The sequence below is a fragment of the Cuculus canorus genome, chromosome 4, assembly GCF_017976375.1.
Source record: "Cuculus canorus isolate bCucCan1 chromosome 4, bCucCan1.pri, whole genome shotgun sequence".
In the NCBI taxonomy this organism is placed as follows: domain Eukaryota; kingdom Metazoa; phylum Chordata; class Aves; order Cuculiformes; family Cuculidae; genus Cuculus; species Cuculus canorus.
The window spans coordinates 2,107,535-2,123,130 of NC_071404.1; the positions used below are offsets into that span (position 1 = coordinate 2,107,535).

Here is a 15,596-nt window from a genome sequence, read left to right on the forward strand (position 1 = left end):
TAATTTACCGCTTCCATTCAATATGCGGATCTTGTCATTAATTACTCCGTTGCCGGTTTTAGCCGAACGAATTCAACAGGCGAGGAACCTCCTCGCCCTGGGACTGACTTACGTCCCTGAAGGCAGCGGGCTAATGAGGCTCCGGAGGAGAGGGAAGACTGCAGGCAGTTACATTGTCAGCTGAAGCTGAGCACCGAGAAAAATCAAAGAGGAAAATAAATAAATAAAAAAGAGCACCCAAAATCTGTATGACTGAAAGAGGCACGTTTAAATGCAAACTCTCCATATGTGCAAGAGTCTGTCAAGAAATGTACAGTTTCACTTTTAATTACTGTCATGGGAAAAAAATAACTAAGAAGGAAAACAAAATAAAAAAAAATTAAAAAAAAAAGAAAGCTTTGAAACACTCGAAAAGTACCAGTGAGAAAATTTAATTGCCTATCAGGTGTGAAGGGCTCTTCATGGCCTCAAAGCCAGGGCTAAAGACACTGCTCCGACAGCTGTCGGCTCGGTGTGTTATGCATTACAAACTCTGCTCTTGTGGGCAGCAGAGAGAGGGAGGGGAATCTGCCCCTCTGCTCCGCTCTGGTGAGACCCCACCTGGAGTCCTGGGTCCAGTTCTGGAATCCTCAACATAAGAAGGAGATGGAATTGTTGGAACAGATCCAGAGGAGACCACAGAGATGATGAGAGGGCTGGAGAACCTCTGCTCTGAGGCCAGGCTGAGAGAACCTGGAGAAGAGAAGGCTCCTGGGAGATCTTAGAGCAGCTTCCAGTGCTGAAAGGGGCTCCAGGAAAGCTGGGGAGGGGCTTTTTCCAAGGGCCTGGAGTGATAGGATGAGGAGGAATGGCTTTAAATTGGAAGGGGGAGGATTTAGACAAGACATTAGAAAGAAATTCTTCACAATGAGAGTGGCGAGGTCCTGGCCCAGGTTGCCCAGAGAAGTCGTGGCTGCCCCATCCCTGGAGGTGTTCAAGGCCAGGTTGGATGGGGCTTTGAGCAGCCTGATCCAGTGGGAGGTGTCTCTGCCCATGGCCAGGGGGTGGAACTGGATGGGTTTTGAGGTCCTTTCCAACTCAAAACATTCCATGGTTCTTGCAAGCCCCATGTCCTGCCTCGTGCGCCAGTGAGGGTCATCTGCAACCCCATAGTAACACCTGGGGCTTCTCTGCACACTCTGAAACCTCAACAAGACCCCTTCATTTTCAAATGGACGGGGAAAATAGAGTGCTTAAAGCTGTGGGTGGCAGATGTGAAGACCGGGATGCCTTCTGCTCCATCCTCACTGCCCATTTCCTGGGTGAAATTTCCTAAATGCAAATAAATCTTTCTCCTTGGAGCTTTTCATCCCTAGGATGAAATTCAAAAGCCTACAGCTCAGCAGCTGCCCCATACATCTTAGCACTACAGCAAAGAAAAGAGAAGGAGAATGGCTGCATTGGCTCCCTCCTGGGCTGAAATTTAGGTGGAGACGCCCAAACTCATCCTCCATTTGTGGATCCTCCATCCTATCCCTGCTCTGCCAACGCAACCGATTCTGGGGTTGAACTGTAAACCTGAGGGTGGAAGAAGAAAAGCAAACGATTGCAACTTGGGGAAAAAAACCAAACAGCTGCAGGATTTGGTTGTGATGGAGGAGCAGCTGCTTTGGCCAGAAAAGCTACCACGGGAAAGCTGGGGAGGGGCAGGGATAGGGTGAGGGGAAATGGTTTGAAGCTGAAAGAGGGGAGATTGAGGTGAGATCTTAGGAAGAAATATTTTCCTGTGAGGGTGGTGAGGCCCTGGCCCAGGTTACTCAGAGAAGTTGTGGTTGCTCCATCCCTGGAGGTGTTCAAGGCCAGGTTGGATGGGGCTTGGAACAGTCTCATCCGGTGGGAGGTGTCCTTGCTCATGGCAGGTCGGAATTAGATGGGTTTTGAGATCCCTTCCAACCCAACCCATTTCAAGATTCCATGGTTCTCTTACGTTCAGCAAGATCTCAACCCCTTTCACAATGCTCTAAACCCTACAGAACTATAGGCTATAGGGGGAAAAACCCAACGTCTACACAAGCAGCATCGTGTGTTGACCGATAGGCAATAAACCTTTTCCTATATGATCTGCTGGAAGCCACGGAGGGTGTTTAACTGCCCCCAAACACCAGGACGAGGAGCGTGGGTGCGATGGCACGCCGGCACGGCTTGGCGGACGCTGGAGCCCCGCTGGCTCAGCCAGAGCCCACCGCAGGCACATGAAGTCTCTCTTGAGGAAATCCCATCCCCCTATGCGAAATGCAAGACTCAAACTGTTTTTATGCTAGAGCAGGCTGCCAATTTTGTCACTAAATTTCACAGATCGATTGGCATAAATGTTACATTTTAATTTTAACATTTGAAACGTTTGGGTTTTTTTTTTTTCCTCTTCTCTAAATGACAAGAGGTTCCAGTTTATCCTTTAGAGCGAGCGAAATTGGGCTCATCTGACAGCTCTCGGCTCCTCTGACAGCTCTGGATTTGGGCCGATTTCATTGTCAATTTGATCGTTAACTCATTTTTGTTTAACCTTTTCTTTCAAAATGCCCCATACAAAGTTGCCACCAAACCCATAACAACAAATACTAACAACCACCATAGTTTCTGCTTTTAGGTGTTCTTTTCCCTTTAGGAAAGAGTCATTAAGCAAGGATCTTACCTTTAAGGAAGGATCTTTACCTTTAAATAGAATCATAGAATGGGGTTGGGTTGGAAGGGACCTTAAAGATCATCCAGCTCCAACCCCCTGCCATGGGCAGGGACATCTCCCACTGGATCAGAGGCTCCAAGCCCCATCCAACCTGACCTTGAACACCTCCAGGGATGGGGCAGACACAACTTCTCTGGGCAACCTGGGCCAGGGCCTCACCACTCCCATCAGGAAGAAATTCCTCCTTATGTCCAGTCTAAATCTGCCCCTCTCCAGTTCATCCCCCTCATCCTATCACCACAAGTCCTTTATGAATAGTCCCTCTCCAGCTTTCCTGTAGCCCCTTCAGGTACTGGAAGGTCACTATAAGGTCTCCTCAGAGCCTTCTATTCTCCAGCCTGAACAAGCCCAACTCTCTCAGCCTGTCCTCGTATGGGAGGTGCTCCAATCCTCTGATCATCTTTGTAGCCTCCTCTGGACCCGTTTAGATAAGGATCGTTACCTTTAAGCAAGTCTTACACCTTGGTCCACTGGGTTTAGGAAGATTAAATTCAGCAGATTTTGCTCTTTCGATCATCTTATCTAATAAACAGATCCAAGAGCTGGTGGTTAAGAGGACCAGCAACCTTCCAGCACCAGCTTTGGGTGATTTGAAGCAAAAACCCCGTGCCTCAGTTTCCCCATTCATGAAGATGAGTTAATTAATTGTTCCCATTCCTGAAGTTTCAGTGGTAGGAAGACAGGCAGAATTCTCTCCCTTCTGGCTTTCGCTCTCAAGAACACCCAAACGCTTACAAATCACACAATAACAAGTAGAAACCAAAAACGCCCTTAATAACCCGACGGAAAGCGCTCGTCGGTTTAATTAATCCAAAAGAGAGCGCACGACACCGATCTCGCCGTGCTGTATCTTGTCACGTTCGGGTAGGGACTTAAAAAAAAACATGCAAATGAAATAAAATACATAAAAGTGCCCGAAGATGAAATCCGAGAGTTGCAGGAGTTGCATTTTGAAGGCGATGAGCTCATCTTGGTCTTCGCTTTCCAGAAGGGAAGGATAAAGCTGGAGATGTTGCTGAGCGAACGGAATGAAATAGGTAAAGGACCTTGAGCACAGAGCTTGTTAGGCAGGATTTGCACAGCAAAGCTAAGGGGCAATGGGAAAGGTGGGAACCCTGAGTGAACCCAGCAAGGTGGAATGTGGAGAATTGTCCACGAGTGCCACAAAATGCATTTCTTGGAACTTGCAAACAAAGCGGGGAGTGATGTGAAAGTACTTACGATGGGGGTTCCAAAAGGAATGTAACCTATGGAAAAAAAACAGAGGTGAACATATTAAAATACGCAGGTTTGGGATGGAAAAAATCATATCTAAGACATCTACTGGTTTAGGGTAGAAGCCACACCAGGCATGATGAGCTGTACTCAGTTCCACCAGCTCCAGCCCACCATGGGGACATCTGTGGACCTTCACAACCTCCACCTGATGCACCAAGCATCAACCAGAAGCATCTCCTGATTTTTACCCAGTTACTTTCCCATCCTCTATTTACTTTCCTTGGGTTGTGGTCTAAGTTTCCCACTTCTAACCTCTAGACCCTTGGTCCACTGGGTTTAGGAAGATTAAATTCAGCAGATTTTGCTCTTTCAATCATTTTACCTAAGAAACAGACCCAAGAGCTGGTGGTTAAGAGAACCAGCAACCTTCCAGCATCAGCTTTGGGTGATCTGGGGTAAAACTCCATGCCTCAGTTTCCAGTAAACCCAGTTTGTGCCAGTACGTGGCATTAGTGCTTCAGAGGGCATCGTCCGGTTGAGCTGGGCTTGGCAGCCACCAACACAACTCAAACCAGCAGAAGCCAAGGGTTGACAGCTCAAACCAGGAGCTGCTCGGTCCAGACCAGGAGGAGTTGGATGCTGCCGCAGTGGCGCTAACTGAGCTGACCTAGTGGCTTGCTGCCATGGAAAGGGGGAGATCCTGCCCCCCCCCTTCCCAGGCTCAGTAACGCAATCTGTTCCCTGCCTCGTGCCAACTCGGTTGCTCATCAGACCCTCCCACAACCTACCCTCCCTAGCCCAGGAGAAAGCTCTCCAGCTTTCTGCGCCCCTTCCCTCCTTGCTGAGCCTGGTCCCACCAGGTTAGCATCCCAAAGGTGCTCCTGAAGCCATCTACTAAGCTTCACAAGCCCAGGCCAGCTGAGGAGCAGGAAGATGCCACCATTGATGGAGCTTCCCTCTCTCACTGTCTGCTTTAGGAACCTCTCCGCTAGCATTTTTATACCAGGAGGGCTCATTTATTTCTAGGTCAGTAGAAAAAGGAACAGGGTAGAAGCACCCTGAAGAAAACATATTTGCATCATGAAGGAGAGCGGGACTATTTTAATCATAGGTGCATGTTAAAGCTCTCTATATTAGAGAGAAGCCTTTACCCCAAATCTTGTTGAGTGCCACAAAAATCAAATGCTTCACATTTTTCCTCTGCTAAGTCTGCCAATTTTCGGTGCTAATTATAATTCATCTCTCTGACTTCCACGAGAAGGTCTCAGAGCATTTTCCCAACATTACGGAATTAAGCCTCGTGGATCCAATTTACAGCCAGAAAGGGGCAAAGACCAGAGAGGAAGAAAAATGTGACAAAAACCCAAGGCAGCACAGGAGCGAGTCCTGGCTTTCCTCCCCTCCACTTCGCCCTCAACATCATCTTGCTTGAAGGAACTGGAGAACAAAACCCACCAACCCTGTTATTTCTCTCTTGTGAAGACAGAACCATAGAATTGCTTGGTTGGAAAAGACCTTTAAGATCATTGAGTCCAACCCTACCTGTCCACTACCAAACCAGATCCTTGAGCACCTCATCTACCCGGCTTTTAAACAATCGGGGATGGAGACTCTACCACCTCCCTGGGCAGCCTCTGCCAGGGCCTGACAACCCTGATGAAGAATTTTTTCCTGATGTCTAATCCTAACCTGCCCTGGTGCAGCTCGAGGCCGTTTCCTTTCATCCTATCAGCTGTTGCTTGTGAGAAGAGGCCAACACCCACCTCACTACAACCTCCTTTTCAGCCTCCTTTTCTCCACACTTAACAATCCCAGGTCCCTCAGACACCTCTCACAACCCTTGTTCCCCAGCTCCGTTCCCTTCTCTGGACACGCTCCAGCCCCTCAATATCCTTCTTGGAGTGAGAGGCCCAAAACCAAACCCAGGATTCGACGTTCGGCCTCAGCAGTGCCAAGTTCAAGGGCACAATTCCTTCCCTGCTCCTGCTGGCAACATCATGGTAGATCCAAATGAAGATGCCATTGGCCTTCTTGGCCACCTGGGCCACTGCTGGCTCATGTTCAGCCACTGCCAACCAACACCCCCAGGTCCTTCTCCTCCAGGCAGCTTTCCAGCCACTCTTCCCCAAGCCTGGAGCGCTGTGTGGGGCTGTTTTATCCCAAGTGCAGGACCCGGCACTTGTTCTTGTTGAACCTCATCCCGTTGGTCTCAGCCCATGGATCCAGCCTGTCCAGATCCCTCTGCAGAGCCTCCCTACACTCAAGCAGTTCAACACTTCCATCCAGCTTAGTGTCATCCACGAACTTACTAAGATGCACTCAATCCCTTCATGCAGATCATCGATAAAGATTTTGGACAGAAGTGGACTCAGCACTGAGCCCTGGAGAACTCCCCAGGGATTCTTCCCCCATATACATGGAAAAGGTCCCGATTATTTAAGTAAGTCCTTGGGGAAAGAACCAAGATTGTACTTACATCCTCAAGAGAACTGCTATTCAACGTCAGCAGAGGTTGCTGTGGAGTTGTCCATGGCAAAGGGACACCCCAAAATGGAAGGAAGAGGTGACGAGGTAATCATTGAGCAGCCCAGTTAAGCCATGGACAAGGTCATCCTTCCTGGGCTCCCAGTGCCAGAGCTATTTGGTCCAACCACATATGGGAAACAGACTTCATCCCATTTTTTCCTGGAGCACAAAACCCTAAGATGGTTCTTGGGCATCAAGCTTTGTTGACTAAAATGCCCGTTATAGTGAGGGACACCTCAAAAATGCCAGAAAAGTCATGAGCTTGAGTCCATGTTAAAACATCTGAAGGAAAATGTAAAGCCGTAGATTTTGGATGGGCATTTAGGATCCTAACTCTCCCTGACCGCAAAGGGATTTAGGATCCGAATGACTTTCTGGTCTTGGTCTATATGTTGACAAGATGCAATTCAAAGCCAGGAGGTAAAATACCACATTTTGTACAAATTCCTGGTAAAATGAATAATTACTTGATCAGGACAAACCATACCTGACATTCGGAATGGCATGAAGATGGTCTCGTTTGTATCGGGGTGGATGATGGCCTGAAAAACAATCAGCAAAGAAAGACATTGAAGGCACCACAACAATTGGCCAAGCGCTCAGCTTCTAAACACAGCACCTTCCACCAGGGAGCACCAGGAGACTTCCTGCATCTCAGCACCTTCCTTGCTTCTGCAGCTCCAACCCAAGGCAGGTATTGTTTGGTAGCCTCCACAAAACCAACTCCTACCATTGCTTTTAATAATTTAAACTAAACAATTTAACTTTATTATTATTTTCATCCTCATAGAATCATAGAATAGTTTGGGTTGGAAGGGACCTTAAAGATCATCCAGTTCCAACCCCTTCATCATCATCATTAAAATACAGAAAGTGACTCCTTCTTGGTACTATAACGTCCCCAAAGGCCACCCACCTTAACCCCAAGGAGGGAAATGCAGGTTTAGGAGGGGAAAAGAGAAACCCGTTTTCTATCTCTGTCTGTTTTCAGTATCTCCACCAAGGTGCAGCTTAACGTCCTGGCTGAACCTCTGCCCCATGAAAGGCAAAGTCATTGCTGGGGTGGAGGAGTGAGGAGGGCAGGACCACCTGCTCGGGAGGGAATGAGGGTGGAAATCACTTTATGCTGCTCCTGGTCTAGTGGGAGGTGTCCCTGCCCAAAGAAGGTGGGTTGGAACTGGATGATCTTTAAGGTCCTTTCCAACCCAACCCATTCCATGATTCTAAAGTGGATGGGTCGCTGGAGAACTCCATCAGAACTTGTATGGCTTAGCCAGGGTGGACAAATCCAAACGGAGGAACATGTTCTCCATCTGCCACCAGTCACATTGTAGGAAACCCGAAATGCTGCTTCAGAATCCGGCCAAGCTGGGGTCAAAACATGCAGCCATGGCATGGGGTCACCTAAATAAAAGTCCCTTGCACACCACAGGACTTGGATTCACCAAATAATTCAGCCTTTACGTCTCTCCACAGCTTCTCAGCCAATGCGGGCAGCTGTGGACAGCCCAGCCTGCATGGAAATCCTCGATCCGCTTGACCAATAAAGAAATGACGATGATCACTTGGCCTGTTTCTCCCATTTTTTTGCAGGAGGTTGTGCTAGGATGAACTGGCTGGGGAGGAAAAATCCATCCCCAAGCGATCCGGGGCTGCAGAGGAGGAAGGTACGACACAGCGAGAAGCCTTCCCAAAGATCTGTCAAATTGTTTTCCAAAGACTGGAGACAAGAAATCTCTTGACTAGACAGGAAGGAGAAAATGAAGACATCAAAATATATAAATACAAAGCAAAAAAGTCTCTTTGGTGGCAACAGTGTTCTCTGCGTTTCCGCTTCTGTGGCAAGACAGAAGAGCGACTGGCAAAGCCGAGAGTGGAGAACAGGGCAGCGTCACTGAGCAAAAAGGGAAGAAAGCAGCAACAGTGAAACATAAACGAAACAATGATGAAACAAAGAAAGAATACATTACCTGCTTTATTTTCTGAGCTCCCCAAAGCTAGAAAAAGAAAGGAGAATATTGCATTTAAAACACAAGCAGTGTAGTTTTATCCTAAACCCCAAATAATCGTCTTTTAGCTGCTGTAGTAAATAGAAGCATAGAATGGTTTCAGTTGGAAAAGGCCTTTAAGATCATTGAGTCCAACCATCGATCCAGCCCTGCAAAGTCCACCACCAGACCACGATCCCGAGTGCAACATCTACCTGGTTTTTAAACACCTCCAGTGATGGAGATTCCACCACCTCCCTTGGCAGCCTCTGCCAGAGCCTGAGAATCCCTTCAGTAAAGAAATCCCTAATGTCCAATCTAAATCTCTCCTGGCGCATCTTAAGGCCATTTCCCCTGGTCCTGTTGCTGCCTACCAGGGAGAAGAGACCAGCCTTCACCTCGCTACAACCTCCTTTCAGGCAGCTGTAGACAGTGATGAGGTCTCCCCTCAGCCTCCTTTTCTCCAGGCTAAACAACTCCAGGTCCCTCAGCCGCCTCTCATAACCCTTTGTTCTCCAGCCCCTTCCCCAGCTCCGTTCCCTTCTCTCTGGACGCCCTCCAGACACACTCCAGCCCCTCAATGTCCTTCTTAAAGGGACAGCTTTAAACCAGACTCAATTCCTGCATCCTTCCAGGATGTATTTAAAGACACTTTCCACAAAATCTGTGTCCTGTTACGAGCAGAGAGGCAGAGAAGATATTCTTTCTGATATTGAATAACAGCAGCCAGACTTCACGCTCTGCTTTACAAACCAAGAAATATCTCGGTAACTCTGTCGCGCGTCGATCTCAAGGTAAATTTAGCACAGCCTCTCCTTGGACGAGCTCCCTGTGGAAATTGAGGCTCACTGGGGAACACAGGTGGAGCAAAGGAAATAAAATCATAGACTTGCTTAGTTGGAAAAGACCTTTGAGATCATCGAGTCCAACCGCACCTGTCCACTACTAAACCAGATCCCTGAGTACCTCATCTACACGGCTTTTAAACACCTCCAGGGATGGGAACTCCACCACCTCTCTGGACAGCCCCTGCCAGGGCCTGAGAACCCTTTCCGTGAAGAAATGTTTCCTGATGTCCAATCTGAACCTGCCCTGGTGGAAACACAAGAAGAACACTCTTCAAATCAATCCTGGGTTGAGGATAAGGCAGCCACCGGTTTTTGTTTTGCACAAGAAGGGAAAGTCAAGAAGAGGAAATAAATCACCTATAAAACCCTCCTGAGTGCCTATCGTTATTTAATGCAATTCAACACCACTAAACCAACTCAAATCGGGTCAGGCAGTGAACATCTATGAGCATCCAGGAAGAAACATCATACATGAGGTGCAGGGAGAGCTACGGAGCAGAGACACAACATCAAGAGAAGCTCTGGCACATGAGCTTCAAGAGGGGAGATTGGGAGGAGATCTCAAAAAATGTTCTCCTGTGAGAGTGGTGAGGCCCTGGCCCAGGTTGTCCAGGGAAGTCATGGCTGCCCCATCCCTGAAGGTGTTCAAGGCCAGGTTGGATGGGGCTTGGAGCAGCCTGGTCCAGTGGGAGGTGTCCCTGCCCATGGCAGGGGATAGGAACTGGATGGGCTTTGAGAACCCTTCCAATCCAAACTATTCTGTAAGTCTATGATTCCAGATGCATAAACCCACAGTTTCCCCTATCCTTAATAAAGCCAGAGGACTCTCCTCAATGAACTGGGCCTAAATGGAAATTACAACATGAAAGAAAATCCCCATTTTGATGCATATACTTTCAGTGAAGGATGAAAAACCAGGATGCCTGTGACATCACAGCAGCTCATTTGCCTTTCTATTAGTCACAGAGATATGGAATGGTCTGGGTTGGAAGGGACCTCAAAGCCCATCCAGTTCCAACCCCCTGCTATGGGCAGGGACACCTCACACTGGATCAGGCTGCTCAAGGTCCCATCCAACCTGGCCTTGAACACCTCCAGGGATGGGGCAGCCACGACTTCCCTGGGCAACCTGGGCCAGGGCCTCACCATCCACACTGTGAAGAATTTCTCCCTAATATCTAATCTAAATCTTCCTGCTTCCAATTTAAAGCCGTTCCCCCATCCTATCACTCCAGACCCTTGGAAAAAATCCCTCCCCAGCTTTCCTGGAGCCTGTTCAGGTACTGGAAGCTGCTCTAAGGTCTTCTCCTTCTCTCTTCTAGGCTAAACAACCCCAACTCTCTCTATGAAGAACTGTTCCAATCAGCTCAAGTCTGGTTTCAACCTCCAGGCACCGGTTTGTGCTACACCTCTATTGGATCACCTTCAGCACTGTCTATTTACGTTCTTCATGCAGGTCGTCGGCGCTGCTAATGACACCTTTTAACCTTCACTTAAAGAAGAAAAACATAAGATTCATCCGAGCCAGGAGACGGGCTGTTTCCTTGGCAAGGCACGGTTGCCAATCTCTTAAACCACCCTCGTGGCTCTTTTACATCTTTCCAATTTGTCAACATCCTCTCGAATCGAGGACGCCAGAAACCAGACAAATGATTCCAACAACGGTTGTCCCGATGCCAAAGTAAGAGTAGGCTTAACCTGATGAGTTCTGCTCTTGCTGTTGATAAATCCAAAGCCGGCGATAGCTCTTTTTGCTTGGATTACCCACCGGAAAACCTACTTGTGCGTGAAATTCTGCAGTACAGGCATTCACACCTCAAATGTTAACATTATTAGAGAATTATTTGGTTCAAAAGATCTTTGAAATTGTCGAGTCAAATCATACCTGTCCACTAGTAAACCAAATGACTGAGCACCTCATCTACCTGGCTTTTAAATCCAGGGATGGGGACTCCACCACCACCCTGGGCAGCCTGTTATGCTATAAATTAAGCCCCATTCTGCCTTTCTTCTTCACTCAAGGTTTAGAGTCTTCCCTAAATATAAATCCATGAAGATATTGTTGGAATAAGGTAATTTTATATTATGAATTGCATAAATAGTCCCACCAATACCAGCAAACCCAGTATTTCACTCCAAATCCAGCTCTCACTCCAGAATCAAAGCTCCATGATGAACTCAACTGCAGGTGATGAGAATCTTCACAGAATCATAAGACTCACTTGGTTGGAAAAGATCTTTGAAATCATCAGGTCCAACCATACCCATCCACTACTAAACCAGATTCCTGAGCACCTCATCTACACGGCTTTTAAACCCCTCCTCCAGGGATGGGGATTCCACCACCTCCCTGGGCAGCCTCTGCCAGGGCCTCAGAACCCTTTCCGTGAAGACATTTTTCCTGATGTCCAATCTGAACCTGCCCTGGTGCAGCTTGAGGCCATTTCCTCTCATCCTATTGCCTGTCACTCGGGGAAGAGACCAGCACCCACTTTGCTACAACCTGTTACTTCAATATCTAAACATCCCATATCCACACAGCTCTTGCCTGAGGGAAATTTGCCTTTTTAAGGAAAATCATTATTCTTCATTTTACAGTTGAAGAACAGAGGCTGAGAGACACAAGAAGACAATCTTTGTGGTTGATAGTGACAAGGTATGGAGCTGAGAGACAGGACAAGGGGAAAGAGTTTTAATATGAAAGAGGGGAGATTGAGATGAGATCTTAGGAAGAAATGTTCTCCTGTGAGGGTGGAGAGGCCCTGGAAGAGGTTGCCCAGAGAAGCCGTGGCTGCCCCATCCCTGGAGGTGTTCAGGTCCAGGTTGGATGGGGCTTGGAGCAACCAGATCCAGTGGGAGGTGTCCCTGCCCATGGCACGGTGGTGGAACTGGATGATCTTTAAGGTCCCTTCCAACCCAAATCGTTCTATGACTCTGTGGTTCTAGGATTTGTCTGCCCTCACCAAACTGGAAATCAAAAGGGTGGGAGGCTCATACCCCAACATCTCCTAGTGCTTTCCACCACCTGCACACCTACCCGCTCGAGGACTTCCACAAGGTGAAAATGGAAGTCCTCCAGCTGCAGTTGAGTACCCAAAGCGTTCCAGTAACCCTGTGGCTGCCCAGATCTCGCCTGTCTTAGATGTGAAACGAAAACATGGGATTTTTCTCTCTGACTGCAAGCACCGAGACCAGCAAAAAGGAAGAGGGATGGTTTCTGAGCCAGCGCTATGGCTTTTTTGGTCAAATTATCTAATTTCATTAATTGATCCCAATATTTATGCATTTTCCTGCTGCAGTGCAAATATTGTTAGAACATGTGATTTCATTACTTCTCAGAAAGAGACTTTACAAGATGCACCTGATGAGTCACCTAAAGATTCTGCCAGCTCATTTTCACTTTTTTTTCATCCTCTAATTCAGTTTCTGTCTGCAGCATTTTTCCATCGCTCCAGAACTCTGATGGCTCTTGCCAGCTGGGGGTTCGTTTCTGCAAGCGAGGCTCAATTTTTGATGGAGGTTTCATTCACGCCCTCTCTGGCCACCTTCGAGAAGCAGCCAGGTTTTGATCTCATCTACACAAGCGTGAATCCAAAGCATCTTCACTGGAACACGTGGAACGATTCCAGATTTGTGCTCAGTTTACGGTAGATTTCATAGAATCATAGACTTGTTTGGTTAGAAAAGACCTTGAAGATCATCGAGACCAACTGTACCCGTCCACTACTAAACCAGATCCCTGAGCACCTCATCTACGTAGCTTTTAAACACCTCCAGGAATGGGGACTCCACCACCTCCCTGGGCAGCCTCTGCCAGGGCCTCAGAACCCTTTCTGTGAAGAAATCTTTCCTGATGTCCAATCTGAACCTGCCCTGGGGCAACTTGAGGACATTCCCTCTCATCGTATCGCCTGTCACTTGGGAGAAGAGACCAAATCCACCTCACTACAACCTGCTTTCAGGGAGCTGTAGAGGGCAATAAGGTCCTGTTGCTGCCTACCAGGGAGAAGAGACCAACCTTCACCTTGCTACAACCTCCTTTTCTGGCAGTTGTAGACAGTGATGAGGTCTCCCCTCAGCCTCCTTTTCTCCAGGCTAACCAACCCCAGGTCCCTCAGCCGCTCCTCACTAGACTTGTTCTCCAGACCCTCTCCCAGCTCTGTTCTCCAGATCCTTCCCCAGCTCTGTTCCGCTTCTCTGGACGCAATCCAGTACCTCAGTGTCCTTCTCCAAGCTGTGTCCACTACAATCTTCTACCAGGACACATCAGCCTCTGCTTCATGGTTTTGAAAGAATCAGCTCTAGGATTGTTCACAAGTGTTCCCAACACCAACATTTCAGAACATCGGACTCATAGTTAAGATTCCCACCCATCCTGCCCAGGTTTCTGGTTTTTCCTACTGTTTTTCAGGGAAGAGATCCTCACCACTTCGCTCATCACCTACAGCAGACAGCTTTAAACCCCTGACCTCAGTCACGCGGAAACATACAGCCCCTCCAAGGCAGCGCAGTGGGAACTGGAAGGTCTTTAAGGTCCCTTCCAACCCAAACCATTCTATGATTACACGCCTGTGACGGTTAAGTTAGGGTTATCAAAGACTGCCTCAGCCTGAAGACATTCAAAGCTGAGGTAAGTAGATAGAGACTGTAACAACTCGTGGAGAACAGCACTGATCTTTGGTTGACAGGACATTCATTAGTGTTCCTTATTTAGCAGCAAAATCACAGCTCAGAGAGAGCTTTCAAAATAGTATTTATTTAAAGAACACATCCAGTCGAAATCTATTAACCAACACCTGCCGCTCTGAAACAGAACTCAGGAACCAGAGATTCTTCAGAGGTTACAGAATCATAGAATCATAGAAAGGTTTGGATTGGAAGGGACCTTAAAGCCCATCCAGTTCCAACCCCCTGCCATGGGCAGGGACACCTCCCACTGAATCAGAGTGCCCCAAGCCCCATCCAACCTGGCCTTGAACACCTCCAGGGATGGGGCAGCCACAGCTTCTCTGGGTAACCTGGGCCAGGGCCTCCCCACCCTCACAGGAAAACATTTCTTCCTCATATCCTATGTCAATCTCCCCTCTTCAGGCTTAAAACTGTTCCCCTCATCCTATCCCTGCACTCCCTGATCTCGAGGCCCTCCCCAGCTCTCCCCCTTTCAGTACTGGAAGGTCGCTATATGGTCTCCTGGAGCCTTCTCTCCTCGAGGCTGAACAATTGCAACTCTCTCAGCCTGTCCTCGTATGGGATGTGCTCCAGCCCTTGGATCATTTTCTTGGTCCTCTGGACTCACTAACAGATCCATGTCCTTCCTGTGCTGAGGACTTATTTTCTTCCTGTTAAACGCAGTAAGTATTTAACCACGGAAACATTTATTTGGAAAAGACCTTTGAGATCATCAAGTCCAACCGTACCTGCCCACTATTAAACCAGATCCCTGAGCACCTCATCAACCCAGCTTTTAAACCCCTCCAGGGATGAGGACTCCACCACCTCCCTGGGCAGCCTCTGCCAGGGCCTCAGAACCCTTTTGAGGTTTCATTGAATTCATTTCATTGATTTCATGGTCCTGGACTCAAAGATAGAATTTGGATTTCCCTCTACACAAAGTTTCACCTTGGTTAGCAAACCCAGGGTGGAGAGATGGTTTGAGGGTGAGGAGGCACTGGCCCAGGTTGCCCAAGGAAGTTGTGGCTGCCCCATCCCTGGAGGTGTTCAATACCAGGTTGGATGGGGCTTGGAGCAGCCTGATCCAGTGGGAGGTGTCCCTGCTCACAGTGGAGTGGTTGGAACTGGACGGGCTTTGAGGTCCCTTCCAACCCAACCATTCTATGATTCAATGATAAACGGTGTTTACAAATGGTTCACCCTTGTTTACAACCGGCTTCGACGCCGCTACAACAAGCAGCCAGCTCCATCCTATGCGAGCGCAGTTGGCTGTATCCAAACCTCCTACTAAATCATTGAAGTTTGCCTCGGCTGCTTGAGGTCAGGAGAGCACCGAGAGATTCACACCACCTACTCCTTTGCGTTGCCAGCAACCACCTCCCTGCAGTCTATGGAGACACAGAGGCAGATCCAATGTCAGGAATCTGTAATAGATGCTCTCACGCTTCCCTCCCTCACTGTATGTGCCAACGGGATCCGAGTCCCTCGCACGATGCTGTAGTAGACACTGAAACGATCTTAAATCCATGTGTGCGTGCTGTCCATATGCCACGCTAGGAATAACTCTACGGAGAAACCCCCTTCTTGATTAACCGCACATTCAACTTGCATAGAATCATAGAA

The 15,596-nt window shown here is 48.1% G+C and overlaps 1 protein-coding gene across 3 annotated transcripts in view; it reads right to left on the bottom strand.

The window, feature by feature from the left end:
* SFXN5 (sideroflexin 5) overlaps positions 1-15,596 on the bottom strand; it is a 123,724-nt gene that overhangs the window by 72,496 nt on the left and 35,632 nt on the right. For all 3 annotated transcript variants that reach the window (XM_054065879.1, XM_054065881.1, XM_054065880.1), the window contains exons 4-6: positions 8,437-8,463; positions 6,954-7,008; positions 3,944-3,969 (exon numbers count right to left, since the gene is read on the bottom strand). In XM_054065879.1, the coding sequence (XP_053921854.1) occupies positions 3,944-3,969; positions 6,954-7,008; positions 8,437-8,463 (108 nt within the window). The remainder of the gene's footprint in view (positions 1-3,943; positions 3,970-6,953; positions 7,009-8,436; positions 8,464-15,596) is intronic.